Source organism: Pyricularia grisea, assembly GCF_004355905.1.
Source record: "Pyricularia grisea strain NI907 chromosome Unknown Pyricularia_grisea_NI907_Scaffold_1, whole genome shotgun sequence".
NCBI lineage: Eukaryota > Fungi > Ascomycota > Sordariomycetes > Magnaporthales > Pyriculariaceae > Pyricularia > Pyricularia grisea.
Window position 1 is genome coordinate 4,227,801 of NW_022156716.1, and position 20,864 is coordinate 4,248,664.

Below are 20,864 nucleotides of genomic sequence, written 5' to 3' on the forward strand. Positions count from 1 at the left end.
AAATTAATTATCCCAATCGAAACCCCCCCCAAAAAAAAAAAAAAAAAAAAAAAAAAAAAAACCAAGTAATTACTGCGTACAAACAACGGCCCACGTAGAGCGGGGGAAGGAAGGCTCGGATCGAGGTCCGGTCCGTACGTTCAGCCAGTCGCCAGCCACGCTCTTCGGGAAACGAATCCCTACTAGCTCTGGCTAGTCTCGTGTCGTGCGTAATATGATTGATATATTGTGTCGAATCGAAAATCTTGTCGCGAGCCTAGAGATGAAGGAAACGCGTGGGTAAGAAGTTTATGGGTTGGCGAGGTGAAAAAGAGTGTGGCGTCCCAGTTGAGCGTTACATCGTCTGCTGATCCGGTACTCTAGTAGGTCGCTACGCTGTAGCGTAGTAAATTAGTTGACGCAGGGCCCACTACAGGTCAGCTCCTGGCTGCTTCCCTCTACTGCTGCCAGGGTCTTGCGAGTAGTAGTGCTACTGCACCTACCAAGTGCTCCCAGAAAATCCGAGCTACTGGCTGCACGTATCCGCAGAAGACGCCAGGCACGAGGACGGGGTTCGTGGATATAAAAAAATATCTCAGTCATTAATGCTTCGTCATGAATGCATTCTAAATCGATACTCTCTACCTAAGGTATGTATGTACAATGCATGTCGGTGTGTCTATACTGTTTTACGGCATATAAACACGGTGATATCGCCATCTTCCTGGACAATAGCATTACAGGCATGAAATAGTACCAATTGGTCTCCGCTGCATCGAAAGAGACGGAGCATTTCTGATGTGATGCAAATTTTCCAACCACCCATACACCATCGTCCGCTCAGGGATCGGATCCGGGGGAGAGCTGGTTGGCTCCAAAGAAAACGAAAACGTATGATTCAAGGAAAACGTAAAAAAAAAATAATAAAAAAAAAAGGCCGCAGTAAATAAAAGATAAAATAAAATCATCCATAGACTGACTATCCGGCCTCCCGTCGTTGGCTAGGCACCTTTCCTATCGTTCGCGCCTCACCTCAGACACGTCAACAACAACCTATTTCAGGTAATCGCCCTCAGACCGGTCTGCGACGTGCAGATAAAAAGATGCAGGCAGGCCCAAAGCAAGAGACACAGCTCGCGGTGCTGACCAGTCGGCGATGGCGTATACAAACAGCCTCAGTACTAGGTAAGCTTGGTTCGCAATGGTCCCGTCTAGTTCCCGATGTCCGGGCTGTCAAAAAGGAGGGTGTGTGGGGGTATCTGCGAACCAGCGGTCTATGCGCTGGGCTATGTTATGTTCGACCCTGACTTGCCCATTCACCCCTGACGTGGCCATGATGTAAGTACTCTAGGTACTCTACTGTAAGTACCTCCCGGTTGTTAGGTAATTTACCACTTCAAGAAGTACTAGACAAATAGTACTACGCCCTCCAAGGGATGGAATGCGAAAATTGAGCCAAACGGACACAGCTTGGCGCACGCGGCTTCCATCCCGGTGCACACCGCATCATCAGCATCGACCTCTTTGTGGCATGCATACGTTGCGGGGCGCATCATGGAGACACGATAATCGAGTTCTTGTGCACCGCTCTTTCGGATCCGTTTGCCATCTTTCTCCGGGTGGGGATCGATAAACTTTGATAAGAGAATTTAGACGTTTTTGTGTTTTCTTTTTTTGCCTTTAGAGAAAACAAACAAAAAAAAAAAAAAATACTCCTGCGGCTTGTGCTGTGCTGGCAATCTGGGGAACAACCACAAGATGGTGGATGACTTTCCTTTTATTTGTTCTCGCGATTGATTTCTTTTGGACGCAGATCTACGGAGAATCAATTTAACAACAAAGAAAGTATGTTTCAGGAATTCTGTAAATAAACGCTTGAATATGCAGCAAACCTTGACGGCAGAATGAAAGTAATTTTTATCCAAACGCGTGACCCCGGAATCTTCGGTGCAAAGCCACACTCACTTTACGGAGTAGCACGTAAACTTTGGGGTCAACTGGAGCAAGCGAGACCGAAACAATTGAAGAAAAAAAAGGGGGTGCTTCCTAACACAGACCTCGGCCTTCTTCCCCGTCCTCTCTCTGTCTCTCTTTTTTTTTTATTCCTTGCGTGTGACAAATGAGATCCCGACGGAGAGAACCTTTGGTTACCGCCTATGAACCAGGAACAGGCCATTCGGAAAACTTGAAGCATCGGAGCCTACTGTAGAAGTTCCCAGCCACCAATGCCACCGTTCCATTCTATTCACATGGCCTACGCTCGCTCCGCCCTGGCCTATATCCACATTGCTCAATCCATCTATGAACCGGAAGGTGTAAGTCGTGCATAATAAAGTGGGCTTTGGTCACAGTCTTGACGACGGCAAGGAATGGAATTGAACCCAATTCCCCACGAGGGTAAGCATGGGATGCAACAGCGGCATTCAATGGTCGATACAGTAGCCTTGCAGGCGAGGTATGCGTAGTAGCGATCGGGCGTTTTATGAGGAACAACTTCCTGTTCCAGCCAGGTGTGTGCATGTCATACGAATAGTGGTTTTATTTTATTTTTTTTCTTGTTTCTTTTTCTCTTTCTCTATTTGCTCTCACTCGCTCTGTCTCTCTGTGTCAAGGTTATCGATTTATTATTACTAGCCGATCCAAGCAGGATACACTTGCTAAGAAGAGAATCATTTCTATTTTGAGTATAGGTAATCTAGGTTACCCACCTAATGTATGTATGTACTTGAGTATCCAAAACATTTATAAGCACCAGCACACTAGACTACGATCTGTCGGCCGAAATGGAATGCAAAAAAACAACATGTTCGTACTTGTATTTGTCTTGGATTGGCCGAGATGAAGCGCATCTCACTCCCGATCCTGCAGGAGATTCAACCCATTTTCGGGCAGGCGTCCTTTGTCTCGTGATACCCATCCCCTTGGGTCTCGTCGACGGCGAGTCACAAACGGTTACATTAAAGTTGGCGGTCGGTAGACACGGCAAAAAAAGACGCCGGCTGCTCATATCGGCTGCTGTGCTCGATTTTTGCATGTCGCCCGCTCGTCCTACCCTTACACAAACCTTGCCAGCCCGGACCTGCCGAGTGCCGCATGCTGTGCTACATTTATATCTTAGCCAGCTTGAAAATTGTATCTGCCTGTTGCTATTCTTGCTCATTTTTTTATTAATGCGTAAAATGTTGGTTTTTTGTGCTTGCTCGCACGGAAGAAATCATCACTGAGACATGGGGGATCGGAACCATGCCTGTGCACATCTCTTCCGAATGGTGGTCTTTCTTTTCTTCTTCTTTCTCGCCATATGCTTTCCCAACTCTATGTGACGTCTCCTGTGGCACAGTCGGACTTCCAGCATCTAAGTAATCGGATTGCATTGCGCATGGCATATTGCGGTGACCAATCCTAGGTCATGCACACAATTCGAAAACCTTGGTCAAGTCGTTTAGGAAAAATTGAATCGGAAAAATTACGAAGAGTAAGAAATGAGATGCAATACCGTGGTAAAATAATAATAGTAATAATCATAACAATAACAATAATAAAAATGAAAATAAGTACGTCACCGCCGTTTGGACTTCCAATACAAGCAGCAAATAAAATGGGAATAACCCCTGACAAAAACCGACCGCCATGACCATGCCCACCCACACCATAAACCCCAAAACAGACATAGGATCTCTATTATACCTCTTGTGCCATGATGCATATCACCTGCATGCAGGTCCAGGCAAGGGCTGTTTTCGCATGCATCCGAACCACCAAATCCTGCGTCTCAGGCGTTGACGCCTAAATCCACCCTTTATAAAGCGGTGAAGCGAACGACGTCGTTGTCCCCAAGGAGGTGGAAAGTAAAAAAAAAAAAAAAAAAAAAAAAAAAAACACGGTTCGAGACAAGTCATCGGCCGTTCGGAGGTGTGGTTGCTCTACGTCTACAGTACTCCCGTATCGGTATCCCCCAACCCAGGTCCCTTGACTTGCGTGCCGCTCGCGCGCCCTCACCCGCATGAACTTTTTTTTTCTTGTGTAGTTCCGATGATGCTCCGAATTCCAAGGCGGTCTGACACGTGTACAACGTAAAGACTTGTCGTCCACTTGTTCGTCATCGGCAATGTATCCCAAAGTAGACTAACTGATGTCAAAATGTCTTGCAGCCCGGCGCGAGGAAACTTGCCTATTTTGCGCGATTTCCTCCTGTCCTTGTACTACTATAACTAGAACTGATGTGGGACATGAAAAAAAAAAACATCAAACAGTAAAAATGACAACAAATGGCGTACATAAATAAAATGGAGACGGCGTATGGGTAAAAAGCGGTATGATTCAAAGGGAAGAAAGAAAACGTCGCCCTTGGTCATGGCTTTGTGCGCCTCCCAGCAAAGAACAACCACAAAAGAACCTCCAAGGACTCTTTACGTTCCGGGTTTCTGGAACGTCCATGGAACAGGCCAGAGAAGAGAAGAAGAAGAAGTAAAAGATCCATCGAGAAACCCTGGCCCTGACCGCTTCCTTGCTTGTCAGCTACGGGGTAGGTACTTGGTATGCAGCAGTTAGTGCTATTCATGTGCTTGTACTTGACTCCAGCTGACCGGAACCGTTTCTGTTTTCTGTGGAGCCTTTTTCCCATCAGAGGTTGTGGATTTATGTTTTTTTTGCCCCTGTCTTGGTTGAATTATGGACTAGGATTCCATGACCGGGTAGTCTTCCAAACTTCCCGGGCGATGAAATCACCTGGGACTTTCCTTGCTCCTCCGATCACGAAGACAAAAGACAGGGGGAGGGAAAAATTGCTTTTATGGAGCACGTTAAAACTGCCGTAAGGTAAAGGACTTATTTTTTTTTTTTCGTCCAAATTGAACTAGGTACCCACCGAGAGCGGACGGTGAAGCGCGTGTTGTTCCTTTTTATGCAGACCGCTACATAATTGATCACTTTTTGTCGGCCAAGTCGGTCGCAAATGTTTGTCTCGTTTTGAAAACATCTACCTATCCCAAGAGTTAAGAGGTTCGTTGGGCATACATGGAATGGGCTACAACGGCCCAAAGGTGGGGGTGTGGTGAGTACTTCGCTGCAATCACGTCACAACACCCTACTACATAGATTGGGTACACGATTCAACTTGCGCGGTCCTGCCAGTCAGTGCGAAGGTGTGCTCCAAATGGATCGATGGTAACGGATGAAGTCCCTGGGATTTCCGAATGTGCACAAATGGATGGTTTCTTTCTTAAAACTCCACCGCCCACACACACACACACACACACACACAGACCAATCTGACGTGCGCAATTATTGATGTTTGTCATCCTTTACATATTCTCGCTTCTCTTTTTCTTCTTCTCTTTGTTGTACATCACCTCGCTAGTGCTCCCAGGGCCATTCTGCACTCGATAGCGTGACTGATCCGACCTATGCGGCTGTCAATCTTGCAGGACCAGCAGCTAAACCTGTCTACATTAGGCTCGCCATATCTGAAGCGAAGTGAGGCTTGACAAGCAAGAGGCATAAGTGCCTAAGGAGGTACATCCGTGCCAAGTGTGTCGCTACTGCTTTAGTTTTGCTAGTGTCCGCCATTGTGTGACGGGACGAGATTCACTACTGCTGCAAAGTGTTGTGTACAACCCCAAATCGGGTTTGGTCTTTTTTTTCTGTCTATTTTTTTTTTTTTTCTTTGGAAAGGGCAATCACCCCGACGGTGCGAATGTTGAAATCGCCTTCCCAATTTGGTACTGTGATTGCACACCCAGGAAATAAACAAAACAAAGTCAAACTCAGATGCCAACGGAAAGTACATCCATACCTTGGCACAAACTATCCGAGAAGCTTGGGATTCGGGGAATAACTACCTAAGGTAAGGTACCTAGGTAGGTACCTTACCTACCTACAGTTTCTGCCTTCGAAGCTACATCGTGCAAAATATTATTGCAGTATGATTTACGCATATTCAGCTAGGAGGGGCACAGCCATTCGAGCCCCAACTACTACGTACGGTAAGGTGCCGCACCTCGGCTCGTTCCTACATTGAACGTCCCCAGAAATTCGCACTTACTGCCCTGTGACTGACTTGCAGCGTTTAATATTACTTACTCTAGGCTACATCTACCTATGATCGTGGCAACAAGCCTCAGATATACAACATTACCGAAATCAGATTGCTTGCTCTTTATTGTACACATGATTACCGACATTCTACATCGTGGTCACCCTGCATGACCAAGATTCCTCAGGTACCTTGCCTAAGTCTGCGGCATGGCGCTTCGGTTCAACAAACAAAGCTGGATTTGTTGACTTTGGTCGACTCACCAACAAAGTCTTCGTACCAATCCTGAGCAACAGTCGAGATTGCTTTATTGGGAGCTGATGGCAACTCGGTGAGGCAGTTAGCGAGGCAGCGTCGTGCTGGATGGTGAACCTGGAAAATTGGCAATCTCTTCCACTGTCGTATCGGATGTCAGCGATTATCTTGCCTCACACCCTTAACTTGTGGCCAAGACACACTCTTTGCATTCGTGATTGGAACTGGAAAAATTCCGGACAATCATCAGCCCACAAAAGTTACCATCCCCAGGGGCCCAGTTTACGTACCTTGCCAAGTACCTACAGCACCTGTGCAAAAATATTGCAACCCAACGGATCTCGCCCCCACCTTGGCTTCGACCACCAATCTTTGGTGTAAGTCCACCAGCTCAATTCGAGGGCTACAGAAAAAATAAAACCATAAAAATAAAGCTATTTACATACATTTTAATATTTGGTATACTAACCTTCGGTATTACGTATAATCTAAACTTTACGCGGTATTAAATCGATAAAATGGTCGATTTTAACCTAATTTAACCTATTTTATACAATTTGGGTTATAGCGGTAAATTTTTCGATATTAACCGTATTTTTACCCAAATTTTGCAAATAAAGGTATTTCCTATATAATATTTTTTTTAACATTTTCCAAACGTATTTTATAAAATTTAAATTTGGGCTATAAACCGGCCAATTTATAAATTTAATAACGTTTTCGAAAATAAAATCTATAAATTCCCTAAATACGTATATTTTAACGTTATTTTATTAAAAACGTTTTATTCCGTTATATAATAAAAAAAAACCCTTTTTTAACGTTTCGGTATAATTCCAAAACGTATAACCGTTTTATTTACGTAAAAATTTATTTCGTTATATAGCGATTAATTTAATCCTACCCCCTTTTTATATAATAGCCCAAAATATAATTATAATCGTTAAATAACCGTAATTTTTATAATAAATATTAATTGGTTTATAACGTTCGTTTAAATAACCAAAAATCCATATAAATCCTTTTAAACGTAAATTTTATATTAAATATTCGTTATTATAAATAACCTATATATATTACGTTATTAACCGTATTAAATACCCCTATTATAAACCTATTTATTTCGATTAATTCGTCCTTTTTACCTTCCCATTTATTTATAAAATAAAAACGGAATTTAATAAATTTAAAAAATAATAAAATACGTTATTTAATTTTTTAACGGGATATTTCCAATTTTTTTAAACGTTTACTATAAATTTAACGGTTATTACGGTTTTTTATTTCGGTTTGGAATAAATTTTAATTAATTCGAAATAATTTACGTATCGAATAAACGAATACGCGTAATTTTTTATTTATAAATAATTTTTTTTTATTTTAACCGGGTTTATTTTTAAATAAACGATTTTTATTTTATTTTTTTTCGGTACGGGAAATAATTAATTTTATAATACCGAAAATTTCCGTAATTTCCGTTAAATTTTGGCCCAATTTTTTCGTTTATATTATAACGGCGCGCGCCAAAAAATTAAAATTGCAATATTTTTGGCGGTTTCCGGTTAATAATTTACCAAAATTACGTTTTGGTGATATGTTATTATTAAGGAATAAAAGATTGAAAAAAAGGAGGCTGGGGAAGGTTTACGCGATTTTAAACGCGGTGTCGCGTTTTGTGGGTTTGGGTTGCAATATTTTTGCACACCTACTGTATGACACTCCTCCTCCTACCTATCATAGAGACTACCGTCGGGGTGTTGCTCAATGATGTAACTCGCTTCGATATAGCGCCGTGGACGACAACGAGCGCCTTTCATTTCACAGGAACCAAACGGAGCAACGTCCGAGAAAGACCAATTGCCGCATTCGGTTTGATCCCAAATGCCACGCGACCATACTCAACTAACTCCTGACAAGGCTCTCTCGTCTTTTGCCTTGTCTACCATCAGAGGTCTGGAGGCTGGCGATTGACAAACGATTCTAACAGCCCTCAAAAAAAATCTAAGTCCCATAATTATACATTATGACTATGGTATACATGCAACTCTGAATAAACTAGTCCGTCCCCGAGATCGGCATGGTTCGTTACAGGGCCACATGTCATGACACAGATTAACCGGTATTTCATGGTAGCATGGTATGGGGACTCAAGATCCAAATTTACATTTTTTCGACCATGGCGTTACTTCGTAACTAAGCCAGCTTGCGACTAACAATTACGCCCGACAAAAGAGCACGCCATCGAAGCGAAACGAGCTTGCCGGGGCGGCATGTCCAAAACCCTCGTCAACCTGTTTTCTGTACCCGTTGTTCCAGATTGAATTGGTCTACAACAGGCGAAATAAGCAATTGTTTGGCTTGACAGAAAAACACCGTTACAACAGACCGAAGACCTCGGTGGCCTTTGAAATTTTTTTGCCGAAACGGCTTATCGTGGGATCAAGGTGTAAATTGAGGCTGGCGAACGTTGTTTTCACACACGCGCGCGCGCGCGCGAGTTGTTCCGACTCGTGAAAAGGAACAAATCCCCTGGATGTTTTTTTTTTTTTTTTTTTTTTTTTTTTTTTTTTTTTTTTTTTTTTTTTTTTTTTTTTTTTTGGCGTCTTTTGGTTTATCTCGGGTGGGCGGGGGCCTTGTTTGACTTTTGGCACACACCATTCCCAGGAAAGTTATTCATTAAGACCGTCAAAGTGGAATCGATGCACCGGAAGCCAAACCAATCGATTGGCTCCGTCAGAAGGGGGACCCCTCCGCCATCCCAGATTTCCTAGGGTTCCGGTAGTGTGGACAGCGTGCCGATGCGGCGCTTATTAGCGACATTAGATCACCTGCGGGTACGGATAACACTTTGTCGACATTTAAAACAGTTCATTAACGGATTGCGTGTGTGGAGAGGGAGGCGGAGAGCCTACAAAACCGCAAAAAAAAAAAAAAAAGAGCTGAACCAACCACCCTTGAGGGCTGAGGGGCCGCTTGGGCTTCAAATTCCCTCGCCAGCAAAACGAGCAGCGAGCATCCGAATTTCGGGTCTGGCCGCAAAATGACGATCCTATTGAATGATGATCTTTCACTTACTTGTCTCACTGTATTTGGTGGCTTCAACTTGTTACAAAAGGGCCACCCGAAAAGGTTTCCCGGTAAGCCTCCACAGCGCCGGCCCTCATCTCATCTTTCGGTACCAGAAGAAGGGCTACCCATCTTGGTGCGAGAACGAATCGTCAGGTACAGCGGCAAGTGTGCATAAGCGAAAGATCTCTTGGAAACGGTCTTTGGTGGTACAGAGTGACATTAATTGGTTTTGAGATTGAAGGTTGTAATAGATGCTCAGGATTAAGGCATGGGGCTTTTTTGCCTGTAGACTCCATCTTTTTGTTTTATTCGTCTTCGTATTTCCCTGTCGCATGGGGGGTTCGTCCCCCCTGTCGGTTTACGAACTGGTACTAACAAGCACAAAAAACTGTTCACCTACTGTGTTAGCTGACAAGCGGATGCTCAAGGGTGAGATGGGATGGCATGCATGGTTGACGCAGTCACCGCGTGCATGTGGGGTGAACTTGGACTAATGCAGCTTGGCATGGATGCAAGGGGCCGGCAATGATCGACCGAACTCGGGGGTCAAGCTTGTTGATTAACGAAATATTGCGAGAAGTCCAAAACCAATATGTACAAGCTGTGTTTTACGTGTTACTATTTTGCACTCTCTTTTGTCTTTCTTCCACTTTTTTGGTGGTTTTTTTTCTCTTTCTTTTCTCATCTGTGGATCCGATCTCGATGGGGTATGGTTAAACTGGAGGTAATATATCGAATCTGGGATCCCGGACAGGTCAACCTGAATATTAATAAGAGACCGTTGTTATATGTTACAGTTGCAACATTGCTTTCACGGGGGGTTTCGATATAACCCTCCCTGCTGTTTGGCCTTGGCCAGTCCAACTACTTCATCAGTCGAGTCCAGACATCCTAGGCCATCCTACCACTTACCAAATCTTTTGGGACCAGGCCCTGGAGAGCCCACTCATCCCAAACGTTATTAAAGATCACGGGATCAGCCAACAGTAGATGTCGACATGACGATGAGCAAGCCTAGCTTTTTTTGATGGAGACAACCCTCCGCCCGGCCAGCCTCATTATGCGGTAGCAATGGCCAAGGGCTTCTTGTTTTTTTTTTTTTTTTTTACTCCCTCCTGAAATTCTCCACCATATGGGGTTCAGGAGTAGCTGTTCTAACCAGTGAAGTAAGATGAAAGACGAGAATAGAAAAAAGAAGAAAAAAAATCTTATTTGTCACATGAGTTGGCTCTTCTGGTGTTGCACAAGTGAATGGCGAGCCCATAATAACGGACCAACAATATAGGGGTTTTCCATCAAGTTGCTTTACATGTCGAAATTGGCCTGTTTAACCCGTCACACAGAGCACATTATCATGTTCCAATTGACTTTGCAAATACGAGGTCTGCTGTCAAGGATCAGTCATGTTAATTTCAGCGCTACTCTTCTGAAAACATACTATATTACCGAAGTATATAACAGCATATCTGCAATACATGAAATACACGCATCTGGCACACCATGCCTGATATGTTGCTATAGTCTTCACTGATTGACGCAAGTACAGAGACAAAATTCGTAAGCTGGGACAGGTCGTTGAGAGTGGGGAGGGGTCACACCGAGAGGGAGCAGCCTTCGATTCAATATTTGCTCTTGAATAGATCAACTACCAGCCTAACCACGGACCGAAGATGTTTGACGGGCACAACCTTTTCCGCGTTGCAACACCAGACCTGCGCCTCGCCACGATGTCGGCCCAAAACAAGAAATAAGCCCTCGACGGTGTATGTACCTGCAACGTTAGTTAGTTGGACGTTTAACAGCTGTTCCCACAGGCGAGCCGGAAGGGCATACGCGGTGACTGAGCCAAGAAGCGTTCAGGCGCTTAAGAGGATCGCTATGATGTGCGACTAGGTGCATACTATTATTGCTGTGCTGAGAACCGCAGAGCTTTTCGTTGATATATGCAGGATGCGTATCCATCACCATTTCTCCTCTATATTACTTTTTTTTTACCTCTTAGAATAATAGCATGATGCTTCACGCCCTCCAAAGATGGCAAAAAAAAAAAAAAAAAAAAAAAGGTCAGGAAATGTGATCTATCACCTGTCAACCCTTGACCTTTGTTGACAATCACGTCAGGGGCATGACACCACAACGTCGCGACGGTCCTATCCAGGCCACGCAGACAAATCTCACACACACAAAGGCGGCTGAGCTTCGGGTTTGACCTGTCACCTTTTCGTCCCGACCTGCATACCCAAAAGGAAGGGTTAGGAGGGTCAAAGCTGGTGATGGGAGTCTTTTTTTTTTGTTAGTCTTTCTTGGTCTTTTTTATTTATGTTTTTTATTTTTTTTATCATTCCTATCGCCTTGATTATTTTTCGTGACAAATACGCCAAAGTGTGGCCCAGCCCAGACAGTGCTGACGCAGAACTCCAATGCGCATCAGCTTGCCAATGTCATATTGTCTCTGGTTGATTTCCTCTATTGGCGGGGAGGGTTCTTTGCTTTTCTCTTGTCGCAGTATGATTTTTGATCTTGTCACACCACCCTTGGGGCATCAACCAGTGATGACCAGAAACTTGGTTGAGACTTGAGATCGGCCTCCTTCTCTTTTCTTCTTCCTTCCTTTCTTAATCTTTTATTTTTGCAATCCGTAAGGATATTGTCAATTTGATAGGCAACGTTGTCCAGAATGAAAACCTGTATTTACCCGCAGCTGGGCGAGCTGCAATCGTTAATCTACCCTTAATACCTCATATTCACCTAGTTTTAATTGAACATAAAAAGAAACAGAAGCACCCCATGTAGAGCCGCCAGACTGGGTGCACTCCCGGGCCTCGGAGAGCATTTCCGAGCCGTTCTTTTATTCCTGTGAACTAGGTCCTCGATCAGACGTGGCTTTGGGTTCGTCTTGTGTTTTGCATCCGACCTGGAACTTGCTTTGTTGCAGACAAGCCTTTTTTGATATGGCGAGCATGTCGATTATACCCGGACGTGAATTGGATGGCGGCACATGCAGCCGGTGAGCTGTTGCCAAGGTCAACCGACCCTCTTTGCTGGCTGTATTTTCTTTCTCTGCGTGTTATTTTCCCGGCCCAGAAATGCAATCTTGTGCGGGGAGGGACGGGGTACAGGCCCGGGAGCCGCTGCCTGCAATCAATCAGTGGCGAAACAACGGATTGTTCAAGATTTGATGGTCTGACGAGAACAAAACTTGGGAAAGATAGGTAGTTTTCCAACTGTTCAAATCGACCGAGCTGGTGTTGTATTCTTCTCGATTAATTCAAGTGTTGAAAATAAACCAAATGGCATACAGTGACGCCGCTGATTGCCCCTCTACAGCGCGGGGTAGTTAGATGTTATACTGGGAGTATAGGTAGCAATAGCAACGCCGAAGGCCAGATGAATACTAGGTAGACTAGGTGTACATTTGCGCTTCCAATTGAGCGGGGAGCATTGCTCCGTCAAAGCCCCGTTGAATTCAGCCAAAAATGGAGCAGTTGAATCAGCTTGTTACGTGGGGATTTTGCCCCTCTCCCGTCATTGCGTTATCATTAACTGGAAGCTGATCGGATCGGGACAGCAAGCCGCTCGGTTCGGGTGAGACTTTTAAGTGAGAGCTGCTTCGCCATCACCTACCCGGCCAGATGGTTGCCATCATGGTTCAACAACCAGACTTTTATGATATCATCATAGTCGATAATTAGTGGAGAGAAACTAGTTTCAAAAAAAAAGTACCAGGGCAGGTACCAACACCACATCAAGCAAAGACAAGCCACGAAATAGGAGTCCATCCACCACCAACAATATCATGGCGGGCCAAGATATACAGTCATGGGAGGTCAAGGAGCCGTGGATCAACCTTCACTGCGCCCTTGGTGAGGGACCCTACTACGAAAAGGAACACAACCGCCTGCGCTTTCTTGATATCAAGAAGAACAGACTGCATACCGTGTCCCTCGACAAGGGTCCAGACTCTCTCGAGACTCTCGAGATCGACGTCCCCATCGGTGTGACTGCCGACATTGAAGGCGTCGACCCTGCCGAGAAGATCCTAGTCGGTCTCAAGTACGGCATGGCCACGTTGGACCGCAAGACGGGAAAGTACGAGTATCTGACCAAGTTCAAGGATGAGGACGACAAGCGTCTGAGAGGCAACGATGGTGCTGTCGATCCGCATGGTCGCTTCTGGATCGGGACTATGAACGACTTCTACCTGAACGGCGTGTGGCCCGAGGGTAAGTTATCTTCTCTCATATAAGTGATTGAGATTATGCACGTTCAAGGGGAGCTTTGTATTGACCCTTAACATTCCCCAAGGTTTCCTAATGCGCTTCGATGGCAGCAAGTCCAAGGAGACTGTCCTTAGCGACCTGACCATTCCCAATTCGGTGGGCTGGTCGCCAGATGGCAAGATCATGTATTTTACGCACACCACAGCCGGCGTCATCATGGCTTGGGACTACTCGCTAGAGGATGGAAGCCTATCCAACGAGCGTATCTTATACAAGCACGACGGCTCCGGCGGCCCTGATGGCTTCCGTGTCGATGCCGAGGGCAACATATGGCATGCATTCTACGGCGAGGCCCGAGTGCTTCGCATCTCGCCCGAAGGCAAGGTTACGGGTGTCATCAAGATGCCGACCAACAACATCACGTGTGTCGAGTTTGTTGGTACTGATTTGTACATCACCACAGCTGGTGACGATGACGGACCTGAGTGGAGTAAAAAATACGACGGTGGGCTTTTCAGGATCGATGTTGGTGTCAAGGGCCTTGATCCGTACAAGTTCAAGCTTGAGAAGTGAGGTATGGGTGGTGCGGTACGTGTGAGGTTGCTGGTGAATATTGTAAGAAGAAAGAATTAAGCGAAAGATGGCGCCATGTTTTCTTGATGCAAAATGACAGGAAGGCATACAGCCTATGTGCTCCAGGATACACCGTGTAGATTATCTCAAAGCATAAGTCTTGACTGGGAAGAGCTCTTTAGGCATGCCTCTTTGTATCTCGCTTTTCACTAGCCGAAGCCCAGCAGCCTTAAACAGCTCAAGGAACTTCTCGTCTCGCCTAAAAAGTCGTGTCAGAACATCAAAACATGAGCAACCTGAGTATGGGCAGGACTAACCTAGTGACACTACTATCCACATCATCAAACAAATCCTCAATCCCAGTGTTGAGGTTCTCCTTGACAATGATGAACCCAGTCTCAGGCACCAAGGCAGCCTTGCACCTCTCCAAGTAGGTGATCACCTGTTGATCGGTGAGATGGCCTAGACACCACTGCGTCCAAACGAGATCGTACTGAATCCCAGGCGGTGGTGTCCATTCCTCCAGCCCAATGTTGCTCACCGTCCTCACACCAGAGATCTCACTAAGGCCTTCTGTGAACTTGGCGATGGGTTCCACAATGTCAACCTGCTCAGCAACGTCGAGAAGTAGTCCTTTGGTTATCCTCCCGATGCTTGATGCGCAAAACACGACTACGATCAGCCCGGTCGCCTACCCTTACTCGTTCTATTCAGAGAGTAACACTAGACTTACCCAGCGCCCCCCTCCAGGGCAGACTTTAACGTCTTCAGCCCGTCCTTGTTGCCAATACCCATCTTGGCCAAGAAGTTTTTGGATCCTTGAAGATCGACCTTGGTCACGTAGGGAAACCCGCCTAGCATGCCATCGACGTCGGCGCTGACGGTCTCCCAGTACTGTCTTCCATCTTTGGTGTTGATGCGCGAGTCTGGGGCCGCGGCCGAGGGCGCGGGGTCGGGGGTCATTGATTAGGAGAGGAAAGAGAAGATTGCTTGCGAAATCAGTCAGAAGCCGCCTTGGGAATTGAGCGCGCAGTAGTTCGGACAGACAAAATCGTATTAATGCAGTGGTCTGGAATGTATTGAAATTGGCACGGGAAATCTTGTCGCTCAGTTGCGGGTGAAAACTTGAATTGAGGGGCACATCAAGAGATGATGGTTTTCCGTAATTTTAGTCAACTTCTTGAGAGTTGGGGTTTACGTTGTTCAATCCAAGATGGTGGACGCAATATCTTCTGCTACTCGTTCTTGTCGCTCCCAGGATGCAGCTAGTGAGTAGTAAAAAAGATATGTGAGAAACCTCAATCCGATTTTCAGTATTGCCCTTGATTTGAATCACTCAATCTGTGTTGGTGCCAGCCATTGTCTCTATGAGCAAGCTCAAAACAGCAGGCAGTTCCCGGGCACCTGCTGAGGTGGGGGAAGAGTAGTCCTGAGGTAACCACCAAAGCGGTAAGTAGCGAGACAGAATAGTGCTTATGGCAAAGCATCAGGAATACCTTACCTGGATACAACTTCATGGTTGCCAGGGTACGGTAGGTAAAACTTCCATATAAGGGCTGGGTCTTGCGATCAATCAATTGCTTATTGGACAGGCAAGAGATGCATCATGCCGGTCACCGAACGCTAGCTAACGTACGTCCAAGGATGTGAGATTCGGAGTCACCGCCGTGAACTGCTAGCAAGCCAAGGTAGGTATGGTACAGTGCAGCACGCATGCATGGGACGCGCAGTGCAAAGACGCTTGGAGTGTCCATTAAACTGTAGGCCTGTACAGTGCGGTTCGAAAAGGTTGAGCGCGGTTTGTGCATCACGTGTAACTCCAAGTCCCTGTATCCCAACGTGCTTCACTGCAGCAAATTCCACTGGTGACTCGATTTTTCTTTTTTCCAAGAGCCAACAAAACACCCACTCACTTGAACCTCACTTTTCTAATATCTATCGGCGGCATCGCAACTTTGTTGCATCCAGAAAACCTGCCATGTCTAAACTTTGATTGAGTCAAATCCCGGACTGCCTGACATGGTGTCCATGGGTACAGATGGTGCAGTTGGTAACTGCGATAGCGATGGCGACTCTCTGTTTGGCGGAGGCGAAGCAGACTTTTTTGACTCTGCATCGCTGTTTGGTGATGGCGACGACGATGGCAATGGCTCAAACTCCCCTTTTATGGAGGCGACCTTGCCACCATCACCGCCTGCTTCCTGCAGCAGCAGTACTTTCACCGGTCTAGCGCTGCCAGCTCCTCCAAAACCACCGGCACTCCTTCTGCCACCACGATCAACGTTGGTGCTGCCCAGCCCTTCACCAGTCACTTTATCCCAGCCAGAACTGAATCTGGAGAATGTGCCACAAACCCCACCATTCTCTCAAGAACCCGCATCATCTCTTGTGAGCGCTGAAACGCAACGTCCTGAGCTGCAGCATACTTTCCCAACACCACCCTGCGAAGGCGCGCAAGCTCAAGGACAATTAGACGTTAGTACCCACAGCTTCACGCTGACAGACGATTTCCAAATATCTTGGGACTCGGAACTTATCTGGCCAGACTGGGCAGATTTTACTCAGGAAGATCTCGCAATTGACTTTTCATTACCTGAACCAGACTTCGTTCGTGACGCTCAAGCATGTCCGGACATACTGCAGAACTGGGACTTCAACCTAGAGCTCGATTCATTTCAGGATCAGGATCTAGGAGCGCCTCAATACACGCTCCCGTCAGACATCCCACCTGTGGAACCCCCAGGCGATGTTGACATACGTTCGGAGAACTGCATGCCTCGCCGAATAGACGGCCCTGACGATGACCCTGAGAGGCTTGTTGAGTTCATCCCGGCATTTAGTACGTACTCCCATGGCCTCCTATGAAATTTCTCAAGGCTAACTTGAATATAGCTGCCAAGACTACGAAAGAGCAAGTCGTTCAGTCGCTTGGCCTGCGTCGCTTGCACCACACAGCTCTGATGCGGGAGCTGAGAGATTTCCTGTCTGACCCTGTCAATGCGCAACATAGGCAGGAGTTGGAATCCCTGCAGCAAGAGGTTATGAAGAAGGCATTCATCAGGCTTTCACTCAAGTTCCTCCAGCGCAATCTTAATAGTCAAGAATCCCGGGCTCTTCAGTGGTTCGGTCTTGCCTCTGTTCCTCATCGGGCACCTAAATCACCTATCTGGCCAGACGATTCTTCGGAGTAAGTTATATAGTCTTTTGATTCCATGCCGCTAATGGGCCTCATTATTTATTTCGGTGGAGATAATACTGATATCCGCTTATGTAGGATCGTATGTTGTGTCACGGTGCTTCTATACCAGACCTTTAAAAACTCGAAGCAAAAAGCTCGAGCGGCCATCACCAGACAACAAAAGAAAAATTTGAGAAAAGATCAAGTCACCGAGGAATTGCCCGCTGAAGTAGACCAACCCCCTGCGAAGAGGCAACAAATACATGGCCCCGCGGCAACTGGGGTGGTGGCCTCTCTTGATCCTGAAATACCGGTCAACAATCTTGCGCAAGAACCTCAGATAGTCATCTGTCTCGACTAATTTGAAGTCATTCGATTTACTACTCCGGAAGCATTCGAGAGATTAGCCAGGCTGGTTCGAGGCTATTGGTCGATGCCACTTATGGAGCGAGGTTTATTTACTTCGTCCCTTGATTATCACAGCTTTTCCTGGCCATTAGCAAGATGCGCCATATAGGCTTTAGCAAGCTTCTGGCTCTCATGACCCTACGTATTGCGGGGCTGCAAAGGGATCGATTTATGTTGTAGCGCCGGAAGGGGTTCGGGTATTGAGCTCTAGTCATGGTTGCCATCGGGCGGCCTGCTAGGTTTTTAAATAACGAGGTCTCGGTGATACGATGAGGCGCATACCAAGAGATGCTGCAACAGCACTCTCGGCGCGAAGTAGTTTCTTTGGAATCCTTTGTGGAAATCATGATAGTTAAATTCATTAGTTGTACTGGCAGGTGGCCTTTTTGTGGAAACAGTCAACTTGTTCTTATGCCACAGCTGGAGCTGAGAAAGTCCAAATGAGATAAGAAACAAATTTACTTGCCGTGGACCTTATTATGTGTTGGCGATAGGATAAAGAGATGTTTAAGTGCACCGAGTTACTTTTTCATCACTTCTCCAAGCAACCTTGGCTGCGGTAAACGCGCCAACCACAGCATTTGGCATATGTAAACGGCCAATCGATAGTCGACCTTTTGCAGCTGTGCAGCCTATTATGGCGCTGGTTGGGCTCTGCAGTGTGACCTGTTCTGGTGGGAGAAGGGAACACGGGGCGGTTATGAAAAATCACCGGGCCCCTACTGCGGTAACATTTGGGTACCAGCAGTGTACAGAGACCAGAAGCCGGGCAATATGTTATGGAAGTCGCTGTTGACAAACCGTTTGATGCATTTGAAAGACGGAGGGAGCATGTAAACCAAACGCGCTAAGCCACCTGCTTATACACACGCACGTAGGTTGATTGAGAGTTTTCAATCACATGCCACAATATACCTTTGCCAAAAAAAAAAAAAAAAAAAAAAAAAAAAAAACCCCAATCCGGCGACGCATGATAACACAGATAATGAAGTGAAGATGCAAAACAACAATACGAGCGAGACCAGATTGATATGAAGGCGCAAAAACACGAAAGCAAAAAAACAACTGATCTTCAGTCGACCCGGGCAGGTCTCGAACCTGCAGCCTCCTGATTGCTGATCTCTCGAATCGTAGTCAGACGCGCTACCATTACGCCACCGGGCCTGTAACCAGTTGATATTTGTCGAGCTCTTACACTAGACTATACACAGCTTGGTAATCTTGAGCTCCCTCAGCATCTTCAAACTAATTAACTGTCCCTGCCCTGATATCGAATCTGCTGGTCAATTTTAATTGTTAGAAGGTGCTTCTAGCCTATTGACACCCTTTTACTTGCTTGGAAGGCCGGCACTATGCTGTCAATTGCAAATCCGTAGTCTAGGACTTGTAGGAAATGCCATCAGTCTAGCTGCAGCCAATGTTTTATTCTTTATCGAAGGCTCGTGGCCGACCCAATCTCCGTAGCAGCTCAGCAGTCACTGGTAGCTGTCAATCTCCATATTCTCAACAAGGAAGCTCACAAGCTTCCGGCATTCGTCGACCAATCGCGTGACCGAGCGTCGAATACATTGGATGTCTTGCTCATCGTCACGCTTGGAAGCATTGTCGAGGCCGGCACTTCCTGCATTCTCGTTCTTGACTCACATCATATCGGTCTGTCTTCCAGGATGTACTGTCTCTTTCGTGGATGGCTTCCCTTCCCCGGCCGTATTTCTCCAGCTGCAGATTGACACCTTTAGCTGAGCGTCAAGGATCCTGTCGTGTTGTCAGAATACTTGAAAAGCCAATGGAAACCTGGAGTGAATAAATTACATACTCTGACAAAGCTCTGGACAAGCCATTGCTCTCACACTCACTGAGCATGGCCCGACAAAGTCTTATTGCCCCCTTCGTGTGGTAATCGGTGACTTGTACGAACGGGGATGGGATAGGATCTAGTGCATCTGAGATGCCTGCGCCTTGTAATCGATGCAGCAACATGATCAGATCGTTTCCGAACATGCCAACACAGTATAAAATTATTTTAAAGCAGAGTCAAATTACCGGTGAAACCGATGATGTGAAAATGAGTAGTGGACAAGTACAGGTGCTTCACAATCTCCAAACCCTACTTCATCATATCAAGATCATCAATCGTGTCGTCCCGCAGTAAGTGCGCAAGGCGAGATATCTCTAACTTCAATGTTTCAGCGCGCTGGTCGAAAAAGGTTGCAGGGCACTTACGTAGCCAGACTGAGGCACTACTGACAACATACGATGGCAATTTGAGATTTGTTCAGCCTGCTTCCCGCATCGGTATCATCTCTTTCGTCATCAATAATATGCTTGAGCAATTCTGACCCTCGATATCGGCATACAAGGTATTCTGGTGGCCACATCGGTATCTACAACTCGGAAAGAGACATGGCCGGCTTCCCAGGAGACACTCCACTCATAGGTCATAATAAGACATTCAAGGAAAATGCCGCAGGTATTGTGATTAGTTATAAGAGCGAGTGGCTCTTTTTGATACAGGACGGTCTCTAAAAAAGAAAAAAAACTCAATACAATAAAAAGGGGGATCAATATTTCGAAGTGATAAGGTACAGGTCGCAACGACCATCGACAGAAAAAAGACAAAAATCACTCAACATTGAGGGTTTCCCCGGTAGTCATACAGCTAAGTACTACCTGGTTCAGTCTTTGCAAAACCTTGTTCGGGAGTAAAATGGTCGAATTTGGGATCTACGGCGTTAAAACGAAGCTTTCCTACCTACAGAAATGGACGGCGCTGATCCCGTTTACTCCTTGCAAAGCCCCCTCGCTTACCATCATGGGGGCGTTTTCCCCGAGCTCTAAGCCACCTACACGATTTATCAAGGGTTATTTTGTTTGTTTGGCTTTGCCCGACCTGATTGCTTCCGGTCTTGGTGCAGGTAGTGGTGTACTCGATCGGACAGCTACCGTCCGTTCGAAAAGGGCGCATTGGTGGGGAATGCAAGCACATCGGCGGGCGTATTGCCACCGAAAAGACAAAAAAAGTCGGGGTTCCATTAGAATATCGATAATTCCTGCCTGATAAGAAAAAATATGCGGTAGTACAGCATAACTGGCAAAGCATGACGTTGCGAGCAGTCCCAAACGAATGGGTGCCATGGTTATTTGTGAC

At 46.0% G+C, this 20,864-nt stretch overlaps 4 protein-coding genes across 4 annotated transcripts; 3 read left to right on the top strand and 1 right to left on the bottom strand.

Annotated features, from left to right (window-relative positions):
* Positions 1 to 8,058: 8,058 nt before the first annotated feature.
* PgNI_01290 (uncharacterized protein) lies at positions 8,059 to 8,839 on the top strand. Its single transcript, XM_031121363.1, has 2 exons — positions 8,059 to 8,405; positions 8,501 to 8,839. Exons 1-2 carry the CDS (start codon positions 8,403 to 8,405, stop codon positions 8,780 to 8,782), a joined length of 285 nt encoding a protein of 94 aa, XP_030986299.1. The 5' UTR covers positions 8,059 to 8,402; the 3' UTR covers positions 8,783 to 8,839.
* A 4,294-nt stretch (positions 8,840 to 13,133) lies between these two features.
* Positions 13,134 to 14,130, top strand: PgNI_01291 (uncharacterized protein; the record flags this gene model as incomplete). Its single annotated transcript, XM_031121364.1, has 2 exons — positions 13,134 to 13,560; positions 13,643 to 14,130. 2 exons carry the CDS (start codon positions 13,134 to 13,136, stop codon positions 14,128 to 14,130), a joined length of 915 nt encoding a protein of 304 aa, XP_030986298.1.
* Positions 14,131 to 14,271: 141 nt separating this feature from the next.
* PgNI_01292 (uncharacterized protein) lies at positions 14,272 to 15,093 on the bottom strand (the record flags this gene model as incomplete). Its single annotated transcript, XM_031121365.1, has 3 exons — positions 14,272 to 14,389; positions 14,448 to 14,783; positions 14,864 to 15,093. The coding sequence occupies 3 exons, from the start codon at positions 15,091 to 15,093 to the stop codon at positions 14,272 to 14,274; spliced, it is 684 nt and encodes a 227-aa protein (XP_030986301.1).
* A 1,056-nt stretch (positions 15,094 to 16,149) lies between these two features.
* On the top strand, positions 16,150 to 18,147 carry PgNI_01293 (uncharacterized protein; the record flags this gene model as incomplete). The annotated part of the gene is made up of 3 exons (XM_031121366.1): positions 16,150 to 16,969; positions 17,023 to 17,317; positions 17,405 to 18,147. The coding sequence occupies 3 exons, from the start codon at positions 16,150 to 16,152 to the stop codon at positions 17,667 to 17,669; spliced, it is 1,380 nt and encodes a 459-aa protein (XP_030986300.1). The 3' UTR covers positions 17,670 to 18,147.
* Positions 18,148 to 20,864: the final 2,717 nt, after the last annotated feature.